Source organism: Lemur catta, chromosome 2, assembly GCF_020740605.2.
Source record: "Lemur catta isolate mLemCat1 chromosome 2, mLemCat1.pri, whole genome shotgun sequence".
NCBI lineage: Eukaryota > Metazoa > Chordata > Mammalia > Primates > Lemuridae > Lemur > Lemur catta.
The window spans coordinates 93,688,761-93,716,157 of record NC_059129.1 but is presented as its reverse complement, the minus strand read 5'-3'; the positions used below and the strand labels follow the sequence as shown (position 1 = coordinate 93,716,157).

Here is a 27,397-nt window from a genome sequence, read left to right as displayed (position 1 = left end):
ATTAAAATGCTATGGTACATCCTATGAAGTAGCTAAAGTTGACACATAAAGATGAATTTAAAGGTCCAAAGTAATTCAGTAAGCAAGCCGTGGGACCAGGATCCCACCCAGGCCTTCTAAGTCAAGTCTTGTGTTATAGAAAGGAAGCTTAACAGATTGGCCCTTACTGGGAGGAAGGAGAAAGATGAAGGGAGAGTTGAATCAGGAGAGAGACAGAGGTGAGATATAGACAGTGTGGCTCATCAGGGCTCTGAGGTCTGTCGTGGCAGCAGTGGGAGCAGTTCATCTGGAGGAGAGTGAATCACTTCTTTGATTCTTACCCACTTCCCCAAACTAGAAAATAGAAATTTAAATTCAGCAAATGTATTTTAAAAAGTTTACTGAATTTTATCCAGACTGATAAAATGCTTGACACATGTCATTTGAACGAATGACAGAAGGGAACTTCAGGCAGAGGGAAGAGAATGTACAAAGAGGAGAAGAAGTGAAACTGTGTGCCTTTGTTTGGGAACTCCAGTATTTCAGTGTGGCCAAAACACAGGACTTGATAGGGGAAGGAAGCTGTAAGAGATGGAACTGGATGGAGGCTCAGGGCTGCCTCCGTGCACAAGTCCATGTACATAGATGACAGTAGCTGGGACTCCCCAGCCTTGGCAGTGCACATCCTGCTCTGCTGCATCAGAGAGGATCTCTGGGTTTTCCTAAGAGGTTTGCGTTTTAACCCTTTAGCCAGTGGTCTTCAGGCTGTTGAAGTATACAGTGGTTTGGGGGGTACTGTCATATACAATAGAATTAGTTGCGGGGAGTTACAGGTACTTTAGGCTTTGTAAATAATTTACTTTTGCTAAAAACTTAGAGCATGTCCTTGAGTAGGAAAGCAAAATAAAAGTGTTAGTTTTCCTTAATCTATGTATTCAGTGATACCCCAATTAAAATGTAAACATTTTTTTAAAGTGAAAAGTTCACCTAAAAAAAATGAAAATACTCAGGAAAATTCTGGACAAGAAGAGTGATAGAGGGGCATTAGTCCTGGCTCACATTTGCAACCAAACAATCTAATGCATTCCCAATGTATACACTTTAAAAATTTAGAAGAAAATTTATTTATTTTAATTAGAGGGCAATTGATATGGAAGAAATAATGGGTAGGTAAATGGGACAGGATAGAGTATAGGAACAGGCAACTTTCTTGGGAAAGGGCTAAATTTCTGTAGTTTAAAAAAAGGAATAAGAAGAACCACAAAGAAAACAGTCCCATATTTTTCTTTTCTTTTTTTGTTTGCCTTTCAGAATGAAAATGTTTAAAGTTTTGATACCAATGCTGTCTAGGATATAAGTGAAAGGGTACTTTTGTACACTTTTGTGGGTATATAAATTGATGTGAACATTCTGAAGGGCAATTTTGTGCTTGTATCAAAACTTGTAAATGTATGTAATTTACTCTAAGGATATATTTGCAAAGTTTGCCAAGATGAACATACATACATAATACATACACACAATGATATTGTAATATAATTTGCAACAGAAAAAAAAGCATGAAATACATCAGTGAGAAACTAGTTGAATTGTTATGTCACATCTATGAAATGGAATGAGACAGGTTTTTATGCAGATATAGAAAGATCTACAGGATATATCATTAAATTAGAAAATCGAAGTGCTGAACAGTGTATATAGTATCATTCTTTTAGTGCAAATCCAAGAATAGAATTTCATACATGTTTATCTGGAAGAGATCAGAAAAACCTTTAACAGTGCTTATCTCTGGGGAGGGGGATCATTAGAATTGAGTGTAGAGAGGGAGAAATTTCTCATTTTCTATCTTTCTTCAATATTTAGGTTTTCTAATTTTTTACTTGTATTTTTTCATTTGTATAATATTTCACATGTCACCAGCTTTATCTGGATGAGATTTGTTAAAGAAAAAATTATTCAATCGTGATATGTATAGGGAGCCCTGCAGCGAGATTTTGCAGTGAGGGGAGAGAGAGTGGACTCAACTCCGAATACAGCATGTGCCAGTGGGAATTTATAGCCAAGTTGCAGATTGGCGGGTTAGTGAATGGAAAATTACTAACAAGAAATATCAAGAATCAGGGATATTTTGGCTGAAGACAGGTGATCAGACATCACCTGGGGGGTGATAGTAGATGAGAGTTCTTACTAAACTGACTTATCGGGATTCTTTGCTCAAACTTGATTTTAAAGGGAAGTTCATAGATGGGCCTGGAAGGTTCAGAAGTCTGATTAAATCTTGGTGAAGCAGAGCATCTTTGTCAGCTTTTGGGCTAATTTTTAATATCTTTATGTTTTCCTGTTTTTATAACACACACACACCCCCCAATGTTATTTTTTAAAAGCCTGCTTCAAATGTTAAAAGTAAATAGTAAAATACTCCAGACTTTACTATATACAATATATTAATTAGCTGATGCCCATATTTTATAAATATTCCTTGAACATATTTTAAAGATCATATTTTTGTTACTCTGCATTTTGTATTATTTTGGCCTAAAACAGTGAAATTCTGACCTGAAAGTAAGACCAAGCCCAAATAATCAAATAAATTGAAGAAGAGCATTTAGGTTAATTATAAAACAAAAAGTTTAGCTAAATAAATACCCTTCATTAAGTTAAAAAAAAAAAAGCCTTCTCTCTCATCTTAAATAAGATTTCTAACTTTTAGCAAATTTTTTTTTTTCTTTATGGTTCTTGGTTCAGAATAGGCTATTTAAGCAGTTCTTTGAAGAACTAGTTTAGAAGCCCCCAACTGTTAAGGAAAAACCAAAACTTTGACTAGTTCAAGGAGATAATTTTAATTAAAGATAACAATGTCTTTGTTTCCACCTTCTTAATAAATTTGTGTCTGTTTGCTACTCCATCATCACTGCCAGTTGCCTTAAGCAGGCCCCTTATTTTCTCTTTCCTGGAATTCTGCATTAGCCCCCTGTCTGGTTTCCCCTCCTGCCTCCCTGCCTCCCTGCCTCCAGTAGCACCCCTGTAATAATCCTCCTAAAATACAAATCCAACCATGTCACTCTGCAGTTCACATCCCTTCAGGACTCCTCATTGCTTTCAGGATAAATCCAGACTCCTCTGTGAGGCTGTTTGTAACCCAGTCCTTACCACCAGACTCTCTTTTTACCTAGTTTTCTCATCACTTTTTAAAGCTGTGACTTCCTGGCACAAGTACACTTTCACTTTGGAGTTAGACCTGTATATTAGGCCTTTAGTAGCATTCTGTGCTTCTCTCTATCAAAACTAATAAAACATATCATTGGACCAATCTCCATTGGACCATAAGCACTCTGAGAATGGGAACTCTTTCTATTACCAGTGTCTGGCATGTAGTAGATGTTCAGTAAATGCTGAGTGTATGAAAAATTATGTTATTCAACAGATTACCAAAATATATCTTTGTACCCTAATAAATGAGTGGTTAATATGAGCTGAGTATATTTCAAACAATTTTGAAATGCAGTATGGTCTTATGAATGTATAGTTTCTTCACATTGGAGTAATTCTGTTGAATGTTGATTTATTTACTCTGTGAAAATATTATAAAATATATTATACTTTTATTCCTTATTAGACTACATTATATGCTTAATAAAGGGATACTTACTGTTTTTCACTCTTGATAATCTTGATTTCTCTTTCTTATGTAGCTTATTCAGCTGATTCTGAATCATCTTACTCTACCAGATCTGTGCAGATTGGCACAGACTTGCAAACTACTGAACCAGCATTGCTGTGATCCTCTACAATACATTCACCTCAATCTGCAGCCATACTGGGCAAAACTAAATGACACCTCTCTGGAATTTCTGCAGCCTCGATGCACTCTTGTCCAGTGGCTCAATTTATCTTGGACTGGCAATAGGGGCTTCATCTCTGTTGCAGGATTTAGCAGGTTAGTGCAAAGCCTTGGTGAGGTTTTTTTCCACCAGCAGGCTATACTTAATTATATAATGGTTTTTATAATAAAAGTTAGAAATTATATACCATGTACATTATAGAAATAAAAAAGATTTACATTTTATGTATCACTGCGTTCCGAATAATGCTGCTTATAAAAGTGAATGCATTTTACCATCCTCTTAATAATAGGAAGGGGAGCCGTACACTTTATTTACCTCATATTTTTAAAATCCCAAGTAACTTTCAACAGAGCTCCTTTTTTTTTCTTTCTCATATTTTCAGCACAGATGATTAACACATTTTAAAAACTATTTCCAAATCAAAATCTACCTCTCTAATGTGATTTGTCAGAAATAGAAAACAATTTATTATAGAACATTTTTAATTAAATCTTAATTACGTGTGCAATACATCACCCAGATTTAGAAGCTCATTTAAACTAATTATGTTGAAAATGCAATTGCATGCTAAATAGACGACCACACTTGTAGACCTGCCCAGGTGTTTCTGCTCCTTTCTATTTAAGCATTTAGTTTTCTTACTATTAAATGTCACCTGTTAAACATTTGAAAGCTTGCACAAGTGCATATTCATTTAGTAATGCCATAGTAATTTTTATTATACAAACAGGTGTTTTTCTCTTAACCTTGATGATGGTTGTTCTCATTGTATGTTATATATAATCCCATCATTTTTGTGAAGTTAAATAATGGAGTAGAAACTTTGGGAAAATTACCTGTTATTTTTAATTAAAGAATACTCTTTTATCCTGAAAAATGAACTACAGCTATCCCAACATGTATCTTCAGTGGATACATTCTTGAACAATGGTTTATGAATTAGAAACTGGTATGTGGAGCCTTGTTTCCTCTTGACTCAGATTATGAAAATAAAGTTGCAGTTTCAGAAATAAATATTTGATATTGTATTTGGATGAAGTAATATTTGAACTAGTAACAATGTGTTCAAAATGCTAACATTGATGGTTTATGCATCAAAGTGAGAAATAAACACAAGCAGTAATGGCTTATGGCACATGTTGAAAGTATGGCTGTATGGAGTTTCTTTCTTTCTGCCAGAAAAAGCCAGGAGAAGGGGTTCACTGTAGACATTTGACACTCTCCAGTGAAACACAGTTTAGTCCTTTCTACCTCCCCTTACCCCAATACACACACTTCATTGGCAAACTTTTCTCTCTGCTAATAGGTCCAAGAAGAACTGAAGCTAATGATGACTGAATATTTAGAGCATATAAAATCATAAACCAAGACTAACTGAATATGAGAGCAGATAGAAAAAGTGGTGTCAGCAAGGATTATTTTAATTACCCTCATAGCTTTTTCTCATTGTTTTACAGTATTAGGAGTATAGTGTTTGTTTTCACCCTTTATGTACAAGGCATTATGGTGGGTATTTTTGGCCGTGTAAACAGATATATGAGATACATAATAACAGTTCCTGCCCTCACCCTAGAGAGAAGATAAAGATATTAAGATAAACATATGTCTTTTATGTATTTTTATAAATAACAGGATGGTAACTAATGATCGTAGACATTAAAGAAAACATTGGTAGTGAGTGGCTGAATCCAGTTTCTTTGGCAGAGTGCCGCTTAGGACCATAATAATAATGAGTAAAATGTAAAGGTAATATTAAATCAGTTTTTTAAAACTTCCTTGACGTAGCTCATTCTGGTTGCATGAGAAGAAATGCCAGTTGTGAGTAGAAAACCAAGAAATGCTGTTTTTTAAATTTTAGACTGGTAATGGATAAAGATCTTCTTTTGCAAAGTTAGAACTCCAATCTACTTTCTCACCAGCAATTTCTCTTCCATTTTCAATTCACCCAGGTTAGTTGCTGTAGGGCTGTTTGAGTAATAACAAAAATGCATACATGAATTTAAGTTCTCCATATTTTACTGTAGTACTTCAGCCAGTAAAACCATAAATCTTGATAGCATTCCTTTAACTATAGACACTATTTCCATTAAGAAAAGTCTAAATAACAAGGAGAGAGACTCTTCCCTTGGGCGGGGGCATATTGGAGTTTTACCTCCTGATTGCTGTTGGCCCCCAGGACTTGACTGCTGAATTGATCGTCATTATGGCTTGTAGGCAGCATTCCCAGAATAAACAATAAATATTCATGGCTTGATTATTAATGAATAATCTATGAATAAGTATGGTATATTTATGCTCATTACTGTGAAGAAGACTTATTTATAATACTTTAAAGAAAAACACGTTTTTAAACTAGAGACCAACGTGATGAGCTGCTTTTTGAGCAAGTCTTTGGGAAAAAGTTTGATGTCGTTTATTTTTGTTGCCTAAAGATGTTACCCTCACAAGTTAGAACTGTATAACTGGACTTTAAATATTTTAAGAATTTGTATTCAGAATAGCAGAGAAATAGGTTAAATTGGAATAAAGAGAAACTAAACCTTTTAATCAGTTATTAAAATCCTGTTCTATCCATAGATTTATGATTTGCAACATTGAGTACTGCTCATGCAGTCATTACTCATTAAAATCACTTCTATTGTATAACCCCACTTTTCTTTTTATAATATAGTTTCCTAAAGTCTTAGATATTCCTTTACCTCCCAGCTTGTTTGTGCTTTAAAGCGTAATTACATCTTTCTGTTTAAGAAGGCTTAGGTTCATTTTCCCACTACCATATTTCTTCAAATAATTGCTGAATCACCCTGATGTCTACCTCAGTTATGTGTAGGTTTTTACCCCTAACCCCTATCCTTGTTCTAAGTAGTTTATATTCATTCCTTCAGGAAACATTCTTGGATGCTTTCTAGATTAAAAAACTAGATATTTTGACACAGAGCTACAGTTTTATGGTATAAAGAGCTTATTGTTCATTGATATATTTATTCAACAGCCTGCCTATATTTTAGACATTTGTCTCTCCTAGAGAGTAGAGACAATCAAGACTTTCTTTTCTCCTTTTTCTATACAGGGGAAACTGTATATGGTACCTTATACATTTAAGCAGGAAGTTTTGTTCTTAATGGTTTTGTTTGGGATCAGATATACTAAATAGCGTTCCAAGTTATTTGGGATTAAAATTATCTTAAATATGCTGTTTTATAAAACTTAGTGAATATCAGCTAACAAAACATAAGATTAGAAAACAGAAGCCATGGATATTTATGTCTAATTCTCCCCTTACCTTTGTACTTCAGGCAGGTTGTGAGGATTAGTGCCTTTTATTTTGTGATGAGTAAATTCAGATTAAATCGTACTTTCATGTGATGTTAATTATTTTAGGGTGCAAGTTACCATTTAGTAAATTACTTCTTATGTACTTGTATTACTCTGGACAAATTAATTCACCTCATAAGGATAAGCAATTTATTTCTCTTTCCAGAGACTCCTTTTCTCACAGCAGGAGACCTAGTTCAGGATTGTTTATCTGAACTTAGGTCTTCTTTTAAAACCCTCAATATTAAAAAATACTTTATGAACTTTTACAGTGTAGAATGAATAGGCTGCAGGAAGTAAAGAAGCTGAGTTCTTTCAAGTGATCAGTGTCACAGTTGAGATGAATAAATAGTTGACCAAGACAAAAACATGTATGTAGTTATGCATTAAAATAAAACTTACATGAGGAGCATTAAGGAAAGAAGAATTCTGTTTAGCTAATTGAGTCTGCTACTGCTTCTGTTTTTTGGGATATAGATATTATGAAAAGGTCATAATTTTAGGTATAGATGGGGATATCGACCAAATAATCTGCTCAGTATAAATATTTGCAATATAGGAAACTTGAGAGAGAGAAAGTCAGAAAAGTAATATAGGTATGGTCATTATCTCTATTGTGCTTTCAAAAAATTCTATCATTCATTATTTCAACTTAGGAAGTTTTCCACTGTCTGTTAACAGCTTTCTGGTGGTTGGCTTGACAGCACTCTCTAAATTCTTTGGAGGGGAAAAGTTCAATAACGAGAGCAAAGAGAAAAGGGATATCAAGGCATTCTAAGTCAAATATGGAAAAGAAATGTAGAACAAAGTGCTTTGCCAAGTAATGAAGACTTTAAAGAGAATTAATATACTCTTTTAACTTTTGTAATCTGCAAGTATTTAATAATTTTACCAGTATCAAACCAAAATAAGATACTCCTTAATTCTCTGAAACTCTGCATCCATTTCTAGATTGCTAGCATATATTATTAAATAATGAAGAACTCCCATAAACTACTATGTATACTCAAAGTAAGGTAAACATGTTAATTTCATAATATTTCTTGGGAACAGATTGATCCTATTAAGGGAAAACTACGCTGAGTCACTAGAACTTAGTTTGTTCAAGAATAGAAGAAAATTAAATTCATCAAGTGAATTTTCATAAGTGGAAGATCCACTCAACTAACTCTCATCAAATGTTTTTTATGTGCCTGACATTGTTCTAAGTACTGGGTACACCAAGGAACTGTCTTAATTGCCAAAGGATTTGAGGCAGCTTATAAAATCCAATCTAAAAAAAATTAATAAGTTAGGCATTGTGGTTAAGGGAAAAATAATGGTTGGGAATAGATAATGCCAGAATTCAATTCATTATATAGGAGGTACGTCATAATTTAGTATACATTGGCTACCTTTGAAATAGATCCAGAATCTGAATATTTACCACCACATTTGGTGCTACCACCCAGATCCAGTGTGCCATCCTCTCTTCCCCGAATATTGCAGTGGTTTCGTGAGGGTCCCCCTGTTTTGGCCCCTGTTTCTCTTCAATCTGTTCATCACACAAAGACCAGAATGATCCTGGTAAAACACAAGGAGGTTGTTATCAGTCCTCTGTTCAAAACCTCTGATGTTAGGAATCTTACCTCCCTCAAAATAAAAGCTGAAGTCTTGGTAGTGACGCACACTATATGAACTGGCCCCTCCCCTCTCTAGCCTAGTCCTCATATCTCCATCACTTTATGCCTCTTGCATCAGCCTTCTCACTGTTCTCACTCTACTGGTTATACTGCCCCAGCCTTTGCACTTGCCCTTCCCTTTGCCTGCAATGCTCATCCTCCCGATGCCTGCTTTGCTCACCCTCTCACTGCTTTCAGGGTTTTACTCACGGCTTCACAGAGACTTCTCTGACCACTCTGTCTCCCGTTGACACTTCCTATTACCCTTTCCCGCTTTTATTTCCTCCTTGGCACTTTGCATGCTCTAATTTACTTATTAGTTTACTCATTTATTTGTTTATAGTCTCCCTCTCTCACCAAAAGGTAAGTAAGCTCCATGAGAGCAGGGACTTTGGGCCATTTCTCCAGTGCCTGGGTCATAGTAAAAGCTCCATAAATATTTGTTGAATGAATGAATGTGCTTGATGCCGACTGCAATTAGCTAATACAAGTAGAGATGGAAACAGGAGTGAGACGGGTGGAGGTGATCCAGGAGAGGGAGTTAGATGAGGAGTGTCATGAGTTTTAAGGAAAGATTGGGCAGTTGTATGAAATGTCACAAATAAATCAAATCATACAAATACTGATAAGAAGGCCATTGAATTTAGCATTTAAAAGAAAAGGGTGAATTTAGGAACAGCAGACCACAGACTGCAGTGGATTAAGAGTAAATAGGCGTTCAGGTGTAAATAAGATGTGGGCTACTGTGTTATTTGCAATATTTAAAATAAATTTGTAGCAACTGAGTTTTTTTGTTGTTTACAGGTGAGTTGGCCAAGATGTAACTTATAGTTGTTTATGGAGTGTTTTGACCATTACAGACGGTGTTCACGTATTATTTGATGTTCAGTACCACGAGGCAGTATGTACTGGTTACATCCTTTAAGTCTGCTTTAACAGCTGGGGAAATGCTGAGATTTGGCTGAATGCCTGTTTCAAGGTCACTGCTAGGAAGTGGTGGAACAGGGCAAAAACCCATCTGGTGACTTTTAGTCCAGTGTTACTTCCTTTATTTACACAAATGATCTGATTTAGTCAATTTTATTTTGAACGTATATTTTTAAGTCCATGAAATCCTTTAGGAAAAAAGGTATGGCATAAATTAACAGTATATTACTGATGTGACACTGATGGGCAAGATTATGTCAAGAGACCTGAATAGACATAATTGGTGCGTGGTTTGAGGGTTCCATTTGCTTAGTTGATAAAGCTTTGTGGATTCAAATACTCCTAAAGTCATATTTACTTTTAGATTGTTTTCGGGTGATGATTATGGACAGGACTGTTTTTCCCCAAACTGTAATGTAACTAAGATAAATACTGTGATTCCTACTCTGATAAAGCATTTTGTGTCCTTTGCCTTGGATTATTTCTGTGTATTTTATGTGAAGCTGTGATTGACTATTTTGTAATAATTTCAACATCAAGCAGTCCAGCTGCTAAATAATAACAGCTACATGGAACATGTCACAACAGTACAGTTAAACCAACCTAGAAATTTTCTGAGTTGAGAGAAGGCTAGTCTGATTTGTTTTAAGGTCATCTAATTAAAGCTGTTTCCTTATGTGCAGTGTTCAAAATATATTATCCAGTACTGAATGGGTATTGGTAAGGGGGAAATATCTTCCAAAAGATTAGAGTTTTGTTTTTTGGCTTTACCACCTCAGGTGTGAATTACAGGTAAGTTGGAGAAATACACTTTCTGCTTTCTTAATTTTCCACTTAGCATTAGCTGACTTTTTATTTGATATGAATCCACTTTATCTTCCCAGGTTGATTTGTTTTAACCTAACCATTCATATTTCATTATGTAGTGAATGAGAATTTAAGCCAAACAAGTTTCATATTTCCCCTAATAAAAATGTATACCTCTAAATGTATCTGCTTATCTACTTAGAGTTGATATAATTTCAAAGTTCTTGCAAAGTATTTTAGTTTTACAAACATGGAAATTTTTTTTACAGGTTTCTGAAGGTTTGTGGATCTGAATTAGTACGTCTTGAATTATCTTGCAGCCACTTCCTTAATGAAACTTGCTTGGAGGTTATTTCTGAGATGTGTCCAAATCTACAGGACTTAAATCTTTCCTCCTGTGATAAACTACCACCTCAAGCTTTCAACCACATCGCCAAATTATGCAGCCTTAAAAGACTTGTTCTCTATCGGACGAAGGTAGAGGTAAGAATAATTTATCCTTTACATCTTTGCTAGTGTCAGAGCCAACTGAATATTTAGTTGCCGTTGATTGCTCATAATAATGTGACTTATGATTTTTAAATAAAGTTTATAATGCCATCTGACTAAAATCATTAGAACTGATGCACAGTTATTTCAAAGTTATTTAAAATCTATTATGTTTTTAAATTATAAGAAAATGTTCTTCTCTGTGCTCTTAAAATTTTTGTGATGCCGTTCATGCTCCCAGGTAAAAAAAAAGAAAAAAATAAGCAGCGTGCTGAGGTAAGCTGAAATGCTAGCAGGAAATGAGTTAGAGTAAGAGGAAGGGGATAGTATGCAAGAGGACATTTGCCTGGAGGGGGAGGAAGCAAAGTGGAATTTATCCAGGACCAGACCTTAGGAGTTAAAATTTGTGATACTATAGATAGTTCATGAGTTTCATTAAAAAAACAAAAACTCATAATGGAATTATGTCATATACATTAGTCTGCTTGATTTTTTTCACACAGTATGTGTAGAACATCTTTCCAGGTCAGTACATGTACTGTCTGACGCTTTTCATTAACTGTGAAGTGTTTATTATACCGTAATCTATTCAACATTCCCCAAATGATTGACATTTAGTTTTGCTAGTCATTTTTGTTCTATAAACTACCTAGCAATAGCATTCTTCTGTGCATAGTCTTACATACACATATTATTACTGCTGTTGGAAGTGGGATTGCTGGATTAAAGAGTTTATGTGCCTGGGCCCGTGTAGTGCATACACACCTTCTGCCATGTGATTGTTCCCTCTGCTCCAGGCACGTTGGCCTTCATTCTATGTTTTGAACATTCTGACCTGGTCCCAGCTCAGGGATTTTGCTCTTCTGCCTGTTTGGAATGTTTGTCCAGTTCTTTATTGGCTGTCCTCTTTTCAGCTGAATGTTCAACTTAAATTTTTTTTTTTAGAGGTGGCTTCTTGGACATTGATAAAAGTAGTCCCGTTTCTTGGTTGTTTCCTTCATATCACCCAGTTTTATTTTCTTTTGGACATCCTTCTTGCTCTCTGAAATGATATTTGCTGTCTTGCTTATTTTCTGTGTCGTCATATTAGGATACAATGGTAGGAGCCTTGTGGTTTTTCATTGTCGTGTTTCTAGCATCTAGAATAGTACTTGGTAAAGATTGGCCATTCAATAAACATTTGTTAAGTGAATGAATAAAGATAACCAAATTACTTTTCCAAAATGATACACCAGTGACTTTTGCACAATAATGGACCCTTGCCTGTCTTGACTGTTACCTTGGCCAAGGTATTTTACCTCTCGGTATTTCAGTTTTTTTGTCTTTAAAGTAGGGATAATAAAAATACAAATCTCATAGGGGTCATAAATTATTTTTAATATATAAAGTACTTAGTACTAGAATATAGAAAACTTTTAATATATATTAGCTACTAATAATAGTACTAGCAGTAATATTGTCATGACAATTTTGCAGTATCTTTTACTATCTGGTGGGAAAAGACTGTTCTCACTATTTTTTGAAATTTTTTTTTTTTTTGTCAATCCTTGTATATTTATTCACCTAGATGTTTATTTCAGCAAGGATGTTATTAGAAGTGCATTCATTATATTTCATTTTGCTCTAATAAAGCTTCCCATTTGCTCATGTAGGTCTTGTTTATGTCCAAGAACATGTTATAGTTTTCTTCACTTAGCTCATATCTTTCTGGTTAAATTTATCTGTTGCATGTTATGATTTCAGGTGCTATTCTCCCATTTAATTTAATTGGTTATTTTTAGTATAAAGAAAAATTTGGGGGGGTGTGTATTTACCTTGTATCTACTTACCTTATCGAATGCTTATAATTGTTCTAATAGTTTTTTACTTACATCTTGTGGATTTTCTAATCATGCAATTATATAATCTGGAAATTAATATACTTTTTATTTCTTTTCCAATATCTGAAGTGTTACTGCATTAAGTAGAACTTCATAAACAATGTGGAATAACAGAGTTACAGCAGTTTTACTAGTGTTATTCCTAATATAATAGGAATGTCTTCAATTTTTTTTATATTTATACAACAAATATTTGCGTTCCTATTAGATGCCAGGCACTGTGCTAGGCACTGAGACTTCAGTAATGAACTAAACAAGGAATTCCTTATGCAGCGTACTATTTTCATATGTTGTTTGATGTTGCTTTCTAATAAGTAGTCTTTATCATTCTTATTTAAGAATACTTTATCAAAAATGTATATTATATTGTTTTTTAAACCTCTATTAATGCATTCATTTGTTGCTTCTCTTATGTATTAATGTAATGACATATTGAGCAGTCCTCGTATTCCTGGGGTTATCCCTATATGTTTTTAATTTGATACATAACTAGGTTGATTTCCTAATGTTTTGGAGCCAAATTGCATGGGTTTGGACCAAATGCTAACTTTATCACTTACGAATTAGATCTTGAGGAAGTTTCTCAACTCCTTGTGCTGTCCTTGCCCTTTTATAAAGTGGAAATAATGATAGTACACATCTCAAGGGCTACTGTGAGGATTAAATGATTCAGTGTATGTAAAATGTCTACAACATGCCTGGTTCATAATAAATGCTACCTAAGGGTTTACACTTATAAGTATTCTTTATATTTTCTGTCTTAAGTGAGAATGACCTATGGTTTTCCTATTCATTCTGTTTTATCAGGCTTGGGACTAGAGTCATGACAGCTTAGCAAAATGAATTGGGAAACTCCCCATCTTTTGCTCTGATCTGGAATAATTTAAATACTTGGCAATTATCTGTTAGATAGAATTTACTTATGAAAGCATCTGGGCATATAGCCTTTTTTTAGTAATAGATCAGAGTAAATACCTTTTTCTAACACATAGGTTATTTTCCAATCTGTGGAAGCCTGAAATTATGTGAGTATGAGAGCTTCTATTTAATGCAGTTGATATGGTTTGGATGTGGTTTGTCCCTGCCAAAACTCATATTGAACTTATGTTGCCAATGTGGCTGTATTGGAAGGTGAGGCCTGGTGGGAGGTGTTTGGATCATGGGGACAGGTCCTCCTGAATAGGTTAATGCCTTTTCACAGTAGTGAGTGTGTTATTGCTCTTGGGAGAATGGATCAGTTCCCACAGGAATGGATTAGTTTCCTCAACAACAGGTTGTCGTAAGGATGCCCTTTGTGTTTGGCTTCCTGGCACTATCTGTTTCCCCACTAGAAGCTGAGCAAATGCTGGTGCCATGCTCCTTGAACTTCCCAGCCTGCAGGACCATGAGCTAAATAAACCTCTTTTCTTTTATAAATTACCCAGCCTCGGGTATTTTGTTATAGCACCACTAAATGAACTAAGACAACAGTATTCTCAATTTGGGGCAAAATGTTTAGCTAGAGTTTGACGAGTGACCTGGTATTGATTTTTGTTCTGGTGCTGCCCATGACAAGCTTAGTGATCTAGGTTAAGATACAGTCTCAGATTCCCAGATTTTTTATTTGTAAAATGAGAGGACTGTTGTCTCTGAATGCCAGTTTAAACATGGTATTAGCTTATATTTTCACTGGTCTGTGGTGAAATGACTCACCATTTGTGTGGGTGTGAAATTGACTGCTCTCTCTTCTTGGATAGGACTGTCCATTCTGAAATTATGCCATGACTGCTTTTTATTGGTACATTTACTATTTTATGCACCTGCATACTATAAACTGAGATCCTCTGAGCAAGTGATGCCTCAATTAAAAATTTTCTGATTGTTTATCTGTAAGAAGAAGTATAGCATACTTTATTATTAAATCAGCCTTTGAGAAGAAAAATAGAGTAAAAACCAAAAAATTATATGAACTTGCTAGGCATCTTACATCTGTGGTAATTTGTGAAAAGTTATCCCATGAGATGCTTTTGAAATGTTATATATTAATATGATCTAAGTGTCAGAGAATCATTAAAAGTCTACAATTTTCTTAAATTTGTCTTAAGAGACTGACAGATATGACTATATTTTTTAAAAAGTGTGATCTATGAGGATTGAAAATATTTCATATCTCAAGAGTGGAAATTTATACATACGTACCTAAGTCTAGATAACATCAGCTCTAGTTTTCCTTAGTTTCTTAAATATAGATGTAAAAACGTTGCATGAATGTATTAAATAAAATTTAGGTTGTACCATATATTGCTTATTATTAAATTTTTTTATTGGTGCATCTGTTAAAATACCATAAAAATCACTTATATACTACACAATTTTTCTGACATTGAATATGTAGAAAAATTTATGAAGTTGAATTTTAATTGATCTGCAGTGAATTTAGAAGAAAATAAAACATGTTATTTTAGTGATAATAGGTGGTATATTTAAAATTAAGAAAAACTGACCCAGGAAGTTTTACTTTTTTTTTTTTTTCTTCTCTCAAGAATTCTTTCTGTATTAGGAACATACAAACTATACAGTGGAGTGATGTTTTTCGTATGCCTGGAAGCAAAAAGAACACTTCTGTTTTTTCAACTTTCTTGTGCAGATCTCCTGCAAATAACATATTTACAGAAATCACAGTGATGAGTATAAAAGTTGTCATCAAGAAAACAAAGAATAAGAAAAAAATGAAAGAAAAATTATACTTTAAATTGGAAGGTTCCTACTTTTAATGCTCCCCAACTCTGTATGTAAAGCTCTCTACCTATACTTCGCTCACTTCTGTTATTATCTCCTCTTTCTTTTAATCTATATCAGAGTCCCTCATGGGCACTAAGTAATTCAGAAAAAGGGTAGAAGATAATGTAATTAGCTGGTTTCTTTTAAAACAAGCAGAGGCTACAGCACTGGTATTCATATCAATCTGTAAACACCTCCTTTGTCATTTAAGCAAAGCATTATGTCCCCTCCTTCTCCCTCTCATGCACACACCCTTTTGATCCTGCACTTGATGTTGGTGAATGAGAGCAAACAGAATGAGAAGACAAAATTTAGGGGATTGATCTCTTTCTAAACCTTTCACATAATCATTAGTAGTATGTTCAGATGTTATAGACTCTGTTTTGAAAAGAATGATTAATAATTGATTTCAAATGCCTTTGCTTTGCTCTAAGGAAACATATGAGTAGAAAAAGAAGATATGAATTTGAGCTTTCTGGAAGAGGTTATTTTGTTTTAAAAGGACAACAGATTATCCGGTGCCACTTTTACGCCTGTTTTTCTAGACCCTACAAAATTCTAAAATAATTAAAAATTAGTATTAAAAATATTGACTCTTTTATAACATGTTAACCTCAGAAAGGTGAGATTTATGATATATTAGAGTTATATTTTATGTTCCTATATAGAATTTACATTAATAAATATAGTACATTTATGCCATTTCATAAGACTTAAGCAAGTCTGTATGCATAGTAAATAAAGCTTTAAAGGATTTTGGAGACCTGGATTTTATTAATAGTCCCAAAGTTTGGGAAAACTTGCTGAGTGTATTCTGTTACTGTTCTAGACATTTTGCATTATTATTTAATTTCCCATGCCAGTCCAAAGTGGGTAGGTGATATTCCCATCTTATGGATGATGAAATTATGGTCCCAAAAGATTAATAAATTGCCCAGTGGCACAGAACAGCAAAGTCAGGATTTGAACTCAGGTCTTGTGGTCTTGGTGTTGCAGTTAAAATTATAAGATATGTAACGTGGAATACTAATTATTCTAATAGCTTGGCTACCTCTATCCAAAACAGAGATTTTTCTTTAGTGCTTATTTGCAACTTGCAATTGGTAAGGAATACAACGTTGTAACCAACATTCACAACATTATAATCCCATGTAACAAACTATTAAGTTATATTTTATAAATATTTTCTGCTCTTAAATATCTTCTACAGGAAAATTGAATTTTTATCTTTTTTTTTAATGAACAAACTTAGTTTGAAGTCTTAATGAGTTTATAAATCACAATTAGTTATTCAAATTACACTTAGAAACATTTAAGTGAAAATTTATAGAATCAACACATAATGAACTGCTTTAAGTGAATGGTTTATATAAGCCTACTCTCAATTTTATATTAATACTGTAATGGAGGGAGCATTAGGACAGATAATCCTCAGAATAATTTTGGCATGTAAAATGCTGTGTTCGTAAGTGGTTAGCCAGTGCCAGGCACACTGCAGGCCTGATTCCTCAGAGTGAGACTTCAGGAGAATGAAACTGTGGCAGAGTCAGAATTGCATTATATGCTAATGGGTAGATTCTGAGTTGCTGATGTTCCCCCTCCCAGCTCCAGTGGTTGTTCAGAATTTTTAGCCTTTTAAGATAGTAAAATATAGTTCAATTTGTTAATTTATTTCATGAGATCTTTTTCTTTCTTTAGATGTTCTTGGGATTACAATAAAAAATTGCTTCAGAGAAATAACAAATGTCTTCTTATAGACATCAGCAAAAAAAATAAATAAAACTAAGTATGCTATTTGCAGAAGAAGTGGCATATATTTATTGAATTTCAGTAGGTGTAGAGCATTATATCTATACCTAGTAAATAACAAGATACTATTACATTAATGAGAGATGGAGTGGACTGGTGTATGGTAAGCCCAAATGCATGGTAGCAATGTGTCATAGGTTTGTGCTTAGTTGGAGGATGTTCTGTGTTGGGAAACCTTTTTAGAAGAAATGACTCTAGAGCTGAGATTTAGGCGCTGTTTACTGTGTGATCCCAGAATTACTAGTGAAATGAGTTGGTAAGTAGGGTAATTTTTTTTTTTTAACTGAACTTTGTGGACCTTTTAGAGTTTCATAGATAACACTTTAGGCAAAAGGTGAAAACTTAGACAGGAAAGAAACTTTAGTTGTGCTTAGCTTTTTCCTACCATCTGTGGCAGGGAATGATTATATTAGAGTTCAGTATTATAATGATTGGAAGAACTGTGCTTCAATCCCCTTAGTCCTTTTCTTTTCTATTCATAAGATTCTTATTACGTATAACAAACCTTGACTGCAAATACTTCTTTAGCCATATATAATGATGTATTTTCATGAGAGTAGGGCTGTAAAAGTCAAACTCATTCAACAGACTTTTAAATACTTAAAAAGAAAATAAATCTTATTTTGAAATAATTTCAGACTTACAGAAAAATTACCAAAAAAAAGATTTCCCCTATACTTTCACCCTGATTCCCCTACTGTATGCGTAATTGTTTTTCTGAACCATTTGAAAATTAGTGAAAACATAATGATCCTTAACCCCTAGGGGCATTACAAATAGAATATGCAGTTTACCCGTGAAGAGACATGTGTCTATAACCTACTCTTAAATACCTGTGCTGTGAGCTGAATTGTCTCTTCCCAAAATTCATATGTTGAAGTCCTAACCCCCAGTACCTCAGAATGTGACTATATTTGGAAGTAGAGTTTTTAAAGAGGTAATTAAAGTTAAATGAGGTCATTAGGGTGGGCCCTAATCCAATATAACTGATGTTCTTGTAAGAAGAGATTAGGATAAAAACAAACACATAGGGAAGACTGTGTGAAGACACCAGAAGAAGATGGCTATCTACAAGCCAATAGGAGAGGTCTTAGAAGAAACCAACTCTGCTACACCTTGATCTCAGATTGCTAGCCTCCAGGATCATGAGCAAATAAATTTCTGTTTGTTGAACTACCTTGTCTGTGGCACTTTGTTATGGCAACCTCAGAATACTAAATACTTTGTAAAGGATAGCATAAGAATAAGTTTTTAAGATAGTATATGAGAAGTGTCTTTAAGATAAGTCCTGTACATTTACTAAAATAATCGGGATTAGTGTTAGAAGTTTGAGCCTGTTTACCTTTTCTTTGTTTGAAAAAAAAAAAAAAAAACACCTGGAGCAGGGGGTGAGAGTGGGGCATGGTAGGTAGCTCAGTAAGAATGTCATTCTGTTGCTTAGCAGCAGACAAGAAAACCAAGAGTGTTTTTTTAAAGGTTGGAGTTATAAATGGAACACCTGCATCCAGTTTTGATTGCCTCACTTCAAGAATGATAGAGCATAAATTGGAAGAATCTGAAGAAGTGAAAAAACTGATTATAGGTATTGTGGGGGACTAGTATATGACAGTAATCCATAAGTGTGGTTCAGCAACTGTTTACTTGGCCTACTAGGCTGTGTTGACAGTTTCAAGGACCCCTCTGCTTTCATCTTCATGAACTAGAAGACAACAAAAGAATTTGATCCTTACTTCTGTAAGATATCAACACTTTTCTATTTTCTTTTTTCTATGCTAGTTTATTTCACAAGAGTGTATACGTAAGTAGCAATGCATACTACCCTGTCTACTGATGAAAGCGCCTGGTCTTTCCCACTAAAGACATATTAACTGTCTTTTGAAAAGAGTATGATTTGATTTAGTGCTGTGAATTTGCTTTCTGACATGCATATATGGTGGTCTCCTTACTGCATTTTTATTTAATTTAAAGAATACATTACTGCCGGGCCAGGTGGCTCATGCCTGTAATCCTAGCACTCTAGGAGGCCGAGGCGGGCGGATCGCTCAAGGTCAGGAGTTCGAGACCAGCCTGAGCAAGAGCGAGACCTCGTCTCTACTAAAAAAAATAGAAAGAAATTATCTGGCCAATTAAAATATATATAGAAAAAATTAGCCGGGCATAGTGACACATGCCTGTAGTCTACCCGGGAGGCTGAGGCAGTAGGGTTGCTGAAGCCCAGGAGTTTGAGGTTGCTGTGAGCAGGGCTGACGCCACGGCACTCACTCTAGCCCGGGCAACAAAGTGAGACTGTGTCTCAAAACAAAAAACAAACAAACAAACTAAAAAACAAGAATACATTATTGTATATTGGTAAGTAGAGCAGTGGTGGCCTTTCTTTTAATAGAGCCAGTGGAACTGACAAACTCAGACTATAAGCCCAAACTGTATGGCAAGTGAAGGGGATGGCCTCTCCCTTAGCAGAGCCAGTACTGATAACTAAGGCCAAAAGAACAAATTGAAATAAAAAGAACCTACTTTGGTCACTTAAATAGACTAATGCAGGCTGTCATTAGCTGTCATCTAAAATGCAGTGTTTCAAACAGATTAATTTAGCTGGAAAACATATAAAACAGAAGGATAATAGTAATTTGTTTTTAAACAGAATCAAGAATAAAGATTTTAATCATTTATAATAAGTTTAATTTATTAACTAACTTATGATTAACAAACTTTCTTAGAGTCCTTGGTATGTGTCTCCAGGGTAGAATATATCTATACTTCTCTATCCTCATTGGCCTTATAGAAGTTCCACTGGGAATAGGAAGCTTTGGGTGTGGGTTTGTATGTATGACCTGAGCAAATGGGCAATGGTTCAGTTAGGGTCAAGAAGCCTGGCTTGTCAGTGCTGTGAGGGAGGAGATGATCTCTTAGAGAGCAGACACATTATCAACCACATTCATGATAGTGACCAGTAAACCAGGTATAAGAAGTCTACCTGGAAAGGACATTGTTCATTAGAGATGGCTGATTAGCCCGTTCTCTCACTGTTGACTATCCCAAGGGAAGTTAAATTGCAGTTACAAGACTTGTTTGGTGAGTTTAGAATGAGAACATTGAGAATTAGTTATGTGACTCAAGTGTTTAATAGCCTCAGCACAGAGCAGTTTGATACCTTCAACCTAACAGGAAGGAAAGAAGTGCTTTTGAAAGAAGATAAAGTCTTTGGACCAGAGCACTCTCTTAACTGGGATGAACTGTGTCAAACAACCTGTGTCTCAGACTCCCCTTCCATGATAGTCCAACTCTTATCCCTCTGATCAAAACATTCTTTATATATTTAATGAGGTTACTGCTGGTATTCAGAATTAAAGTATTGCTATTATGCCAAAGCGAAGAGAAGACACTATGGAGAAATTAACTCTTCATGCCTATATATAAAAGGGCCTGACTTTGTAGTGATCACAGCCTCAATAGCTTAGAGCAAGAGTTGGCAGATTATTGCCCACAGGCCCAATTCAGCCCACTGCCTGTTTCTGTAAATAAAGTTTTATTGGACAGGCACACCCATTCATGTATTGCTTACGGCTGTTTGTGCACTACATCAGCAGAATTGAGTAGCTGTGATAGCTATCATAAGGCCTGCAATGCCCCAAATACTATCTGGCCCCTCACAGAAAAAGTTTTCTGACTCCTACTTAGGAGAACAAAGCAATTCTACCTTAATGAGTACTTGCAGCACTCCTACACACCTAGAACACACAAATGGATAGACCAAAGTGACATTAATAACTGCAAAAAAGGCATTCAGAAGTAAAAAGTGAAAAATTTTATGAAACTCTTATTTAGGACTTAAGGTATCTCTTAAGTCCCCAAGTCTACAAATTCTACTAGTTAGTTCTGTAAAACTCATTCAGTAGAAGCACAAGAGTAGTTCTGTAAAATTAAAATACAATTTAAAATGCAGTTTTAATAATGCAAGGCAGCAGATTCATTTTTAAATGAGTTTGTAATTTTCAAACAAAGGCCAAGCTTATTTAAATCACTATGGAAAGGAATTCACTACAGAGTGACTGGATCCATGATAATTTCTTTTATAAAATTATCAAAACATACTCCAGATGAATGCTGTAATCTAGGAGCAGAATATAGGCTCATAAAGAAAGAATTTTTTTACATTCCACCTAAATACCCATTAACACTGTTTAGCAGCTTCAAAACCCAGTGGATAACTATAAGTAATAAATTCAACAATTCCCACATCCAGGTGAAGAAGCATAAATAACTTCTTAACATGGGACCAACCTGGAAAAGTAACACGTACTTAAATGTTCAAGTAGATCTGATGATATTCAGCCACTGTAAATAGAGAACTGCCAAAAGTAAAGGAGTAAATAGCAAAATATTGTAACAGGTTATGCATACAGAGAAAAGCAAGAGACAATCTCAGTGTAAACAGTTTTCATTAACGCAATTAAGCAAAAACAACTGAAAAGCATACTTATAGGATGAGGGCTCCTGACCATCCTCTACAACTCAGAAAAGGATTGTGAAGGAATTAATCCATAAACACCATACTCCGATGATTAAAATTGGAGGAAGACTCTTTCTCCCTTCTTTTACAACTGTCGTCCTATTTATTTGTTTAGCAATTTTATTCCCCATAGTGTCCTTAATGAAACCTCCAAAATACTCAGAAGCTACAATGACTGCTTCTAAAAAGAATGATTTCAACTTCAAAAATAGTTTTAGTGAAATGAGGGATAACAGATGTGAAAGTTTGGTGTCAGTTATAAAGAATTGTTACTAATGCCTTTACTTGTTACAAGGAAATTTATTAATAGGTAAAAGAAGGCATGAATTCAAATTTTCATTGACAGTTTTTTAAGAAATACTATCTATAAACTTCAAAACTTCCCATCCTCTAGACTTCTAAAATGCTAAGCAAAAATACTTAATAAAAATAACTGATGTTTATTATACTCACATATAACTTTTAGGTAGTCCAGATTTATAACAGTAGAGTTATATTTATGCATACCCTGTACATTTTGTAATATATTGAGACCTTGTATAATCTATGTATGCAGTACTACATTTGCTACTTTACATTAATATAGGTTTATAGGTGTTATAATTAGTTTATGACTTTTTTTGCTCAGTGTTAAAATTATTTATCTTTAATAAAGAATGTAACCTTAATTATAATACTTTTAATATAAGAAGGTAGGATTCCAAGTTAGTATTCCCATTCTAAAATATGATTCCTAGAAACCATATCAATAAAGGGACATATAACAAGTTTATATATTAGTTATAGACTAGCTAAAATATAAACTAGTGATATCATGTGATCACCAACAAGTGAACTTTCACTGATCATGATACATTTTAAACATATCAGAGCAGTATCTCCAAGTAATAAGTTAAAATTGTTAAAAAGTATATCTACTAAATGAAAATCCATAAATTTGTTTAACAGATACCTCCAAAGAAATCCTAAAAATACAACCACTCAATTATTAAAATTTAAAATACACACATAAATGTGAATCTCTCTCCAATTTTAATTTTTTTGGTCTCAGTGTTCTAATCTTGATAAATTTGGGGAAGGAGAATATAGAGTAAAAGTTGAAGTATTTTGAGAACTATTTAAAGTTGAAATTGAAACTACCTGTATGTAGAAATAAACAATCAGCTTTCCAGAATATTTAAATTCAAATACTTTATAGAAGTTTGCTATGAACCATCTACTATAAATTGTTCTCTTTTATATAACTTAAATATATTAATGCAATACAGTATAGAATATATGCTGATACATAATCACAACTTGAAAATAATATTGTCTTTTACAAGTTAAACTTTAAGATCAACATTGTGGTGGTGGAGTTAAAATTCTGATCTTTAAAAAGAAAAGGTTAAAGATTATAAATGGCATAAATTAATAAAGCTTTGTACACATGCCTTTGAGAAAAAAAAGGAAAGTTCTCTAAATCTAACTGTAGATGTTTTATAGCTACCATAAACCACAGACTTAAAATTTTCACTCTAAAGTATAAGTTTGAGGTTCAGATAATTTGTCCAATTCCAATAACGTGTGTGTGTGATGAAACAAAATCTAAGACTAAACGTTCACACACCCTTGCCTTGCCCTGCTGTCCCATTTCGGAACCTATTTTTAACACTGTAGTCGATCTCTCCTACAGTAATATAGTTGAATACGTTTTCCTCACAGATGACCAAACTGATCAATTTCCGTAACAACCCATAATGGATGATAGCAGAGAATTGCAGTCAAAAAGATGTGGTAGTTTACACACCAGCTAGACTTGACAGTGACCTCATTAAATATATAAAGAATGTTTTGATCAGAGGGATAAGAGTTGGACTATCATGGAAGTGGAGTCTGAGACATACGTTGTTTGACACAGTTCATCTGAATGATGCCCAGAAGGAACATTCTAAATATATTTCCAGAGGAAATGGGTTCACTGGATTTAGTGAGATTAAAAACTGATTCCATAGTTATGTCCCCTAAACTTGGGTACTCCCATAGCCTCTGGCTTATCACTGATGAGCTCTGCTGAAGAAAGCCATGAAATTTGTGCTTGCTCACCTTAGTGCTGCCTGCTACCGCTTTTATTTATCTTTGTTTGACTCCTTGTTACATTCTTCATAGCGTCTCTGGTCATCATTGCTTTTTCCTTTACCGTCGCCTCCATCTCCCTGTATCTTGTTCTCAGCATTTGATCTCACCTCTCTTGTTCTACAAAGATGAGTGATGTTTTTCAACATGAATCTTTTGTTTCATGTTAGCTCCTTTTTAAGATGAGGATGAAGAATTATAGTTCTCTAATATTAAATGATTTTCTAGTTCCCAATTTAATGTGCAGACTGATTAAGTTATTGTAAAATATTACCTGAATAAGTATAGTATGCCATGAATTCCTCTTCTAGAACTTAAAATTCTCCCAAAGAAAAAAATGCATCCACATCTGCTGTTTTCTAGATATATATGATTAGACTCTTAGTCTAAAAGTGAATTAGGAGAATATACTGTTAGGTCTATGCCTTAAAGTCACGATCTTTAAGATGGAGAATAGCAATAGATACAGTTTCTCTAAGGGACAGTCCAAATACATTGTCCTACTCTTATTTTTAATTAGAAAAACTGATTCTATAGGGAATTCGTCTCTAACTATATCAAGAGAATCTTATTTTCCTAGCCTGGGGATAATCAGTTAGAGCAAGGTGACAGTGTTACATAATTGTCCAAGCCAGCCCAGGAGTTTAGGTGGAAGCCTTAGAGAAAGGAGGGATTTTGGCCTGGGCAAAAGGTACATAGTGACCTGGCATTGGCCACGCCTCACAGTCAGAACTGAGACAAGCCTCCTGCTGGTTCTGCAGAATCTCCAGTGCCACAGCAGAGCAGGACCTCTACTCCTTCAGTAGAAGTCCTCGTTCTGGACGGGGGCAATCTGTAAGACCCTTAGGGAGGAATAAAAAAAAGTGGGGTCTAGGGGTGGAGGTTCAGAGAAGTAAATGAAAGCATTTTAAAAAACCCTAGAAATTATGAAACATAAATAGTTAATACAAGTACAAATAGTTGTGAAAAAGAACTGATTAGAAATTTAGGAAATATAGTCATTGGAATAGAATAATCAATAGATGGAATAAATTCTAAATTGGACACAGAATCGCTAAATTAGAAGTCTGAGCAATGTACTCAAATTTGTAAAAGCTATAAACATCAGGTATTACAATAAGTTCTTTTTTTCTTTTTCTTTTTTTTTTGAGACAGAGTGTCGCTTTGTTGCCCAGGCTACAGTGAGTGCCGTGGCGTCAGCCTAGCTCACAGCAACCTCAAACTCCTGGGCTTAAGCAATCCTCCTGCCTCAGCCTCCCGGGTAGCTGGGACTACAGGCATGCGCCATCATGCCCGGCTAATTTTTTCTGTGTATATTTTAGTTGGCCAGATAATTTCTTTCTGTTTTTAGTAGAGGCAGGGTCTTGCTCTTGCTCAGGCTGGTCTCGAACTCCTGAGCTCAAACGATCCGCCCGCCTCGGCCTCCCAGAGTGCTAGGATTACAGGCGTGAGCCACCGCGCCCAGCCTACAATAAGTTCTTTATATCATATCAAATATAAACTCATTTAATCCTTAAAGCAACCCTATTCATTTAATAAGAATATATTGTGCCTACTTCCAGTCACTGTAATAGTTATCTATGGCTGTGTATCAATTACACCAAAACTTAGTGGCTTGAAACAACCTACATTTATTATCTCATACAATTTCTGTGGGTCAGGAATCTGGGAGTGGTTTAGCTGAGTATTTTGGGCTCAAGGTCTCTAAGGATGTTGCGGCCAGTTGGCTGATGCTCCAGTCATGTCAAGGCTTGGCTATGCCTGGAGGATCAGCCTCCAAACTCATCATGTGACTGTTGGTAGAGCTTCTGTTTAGCTTGTGCTCAAGGCTTCTGCTCTCTCCACATGGGCCTCTCCATAGGCTGCCTGAGTGTCCTCATGACCTGGCAGTGGCTTCTCCCAAGTGAACAGTGGGGGAGGGAGGAAGTCAAGACAGGATCCACAGCCCTTTATAACTGTATTAGTCAGGGCAGGGTTATTCTCAGAAACAGAGCCAATAGAAGATAAGTAAAAGATTTGTTATAAGGAATTGGTTCATGTGATTATAAGTCTGGCAAGCTGGAGACCCAGGAGAGCTATGGTGTAGTTCTAGTCTGAAAGCAGGCAGGCTTAAAACTCAGGAAGAGCTGATGTTTAAGTTTATAGGAAAAAAACCCATGTCCCAGTTTGAAGGGCATCATGCAGGAGGAATTCTCCCTTCCTTGGAATTGGTCAGCCTTTTTGCTCTATGCAGGCCTTCAACTGATTGGATGAGGCCCACCCACATTAGAGAAGGCAATGTGCTTCATTTAGTCTACTGATTTAATTATTAATCTCATTAAAAAACACTCTTACAAAAACACCCAGGATAATGTTTGACCAAATATCTGGGTGCCCCATGGCCAAGTCATGTTGATACATAAAATTAACCATCACAATAACTTAATATCAAAAGCGCCATCACATCTGCAATGTACTGTTTGTTAAAAGTGAGTCACTTAGTCTACCCCGCTCTCTCAAAGGGAGAGAAGTTAAGCTTTACTTCTAGAAGGAAGGAATATAGAATAACATGGGGACATATTTTTCAGATCATTTCAGGAACTGGTACCTGGTACTTAGGAGACTCCAATGTTCTTTGAATAGAAGTTCCAGAAGAAATAAATGGAATGAATTGTAGAAAAGTAATATTTGAAAAGAGAATTGTAAAGAATCTTCGTCTTCATCTTTCACAAAGAAAGATACGAGTCTTCAAATCAAATGTGTACTTAGGATATCAAATCAAATGAAATGAAACTAAATCTTTATCTAGATACATTGTGATAAAATTACAAGACAAGAAAAACAAAGGGACAAGAGAGAAAAAAGACATTCCCGAAGAGGAAGACAACTAGTCTGATGACAATAGACTTACTAGCAAATAATAGAGGCTAACAGGCAATGTAGTCATATTTTCAAAGTGTTGAAAGAAGATAACTGTCATCTTAAAATTTTAAGCCTGGCTAAACTTTCATTCAAGATTGAGAGTAAATCTAAAATATGCATGATAAAATTTATTTTAAAAAAGATTGAGAGTAAATATAGACTAAAGTTACTTTTTGTGACTCTAATTCCTCATCTGTAAATGGAAATAATGATATTCCCTTTTAGTTTGTTATCTGTTCTGTTCACTGTTATATCTCAAGTGCCTAAACAGTGCCTGACACATAGTAGGTGTTCAGTAACTATTTATTAAATGAATGAATGAGTGAATAGGGTTGTTGTGAGGATTAATATATATAATTTACAGCAATGCCTGACATGTTAATAAGTACTCAATAAATG

General features: G+C 34.9%; 1 protein-coding gene across 5 annotated transcripts in view; it reads left to right on the top strand.

Annotated features, from left to right (window-relative positions):
• Positions 1 to 27,397, top strand: part of FBXL4 (F-box and leucine rich repeat protein 4) — an 82,438-nt gene that overhangs the window by 29,219 nt on the left and 25,822 nt on the right. For all 5 annotated transcript variants that reach the window (XM_045544058.1, XM_045544056.1, XM_045544054.1 and 2 more), the window contains 2 exons: positions 3,672 to 3,916; positions 10,804 to 11,017. In XM_045544058.1, the coding sequence (XP_045400014.1) occupies positions 3,672 to 3,916; positions 10,804 to 11,017 (459 nt within the window). The remainder of the gene's footprint in view (positions 1 to 3,671; positions 3,917 to 10,803; positions 11,018 to 27,397) is intronic.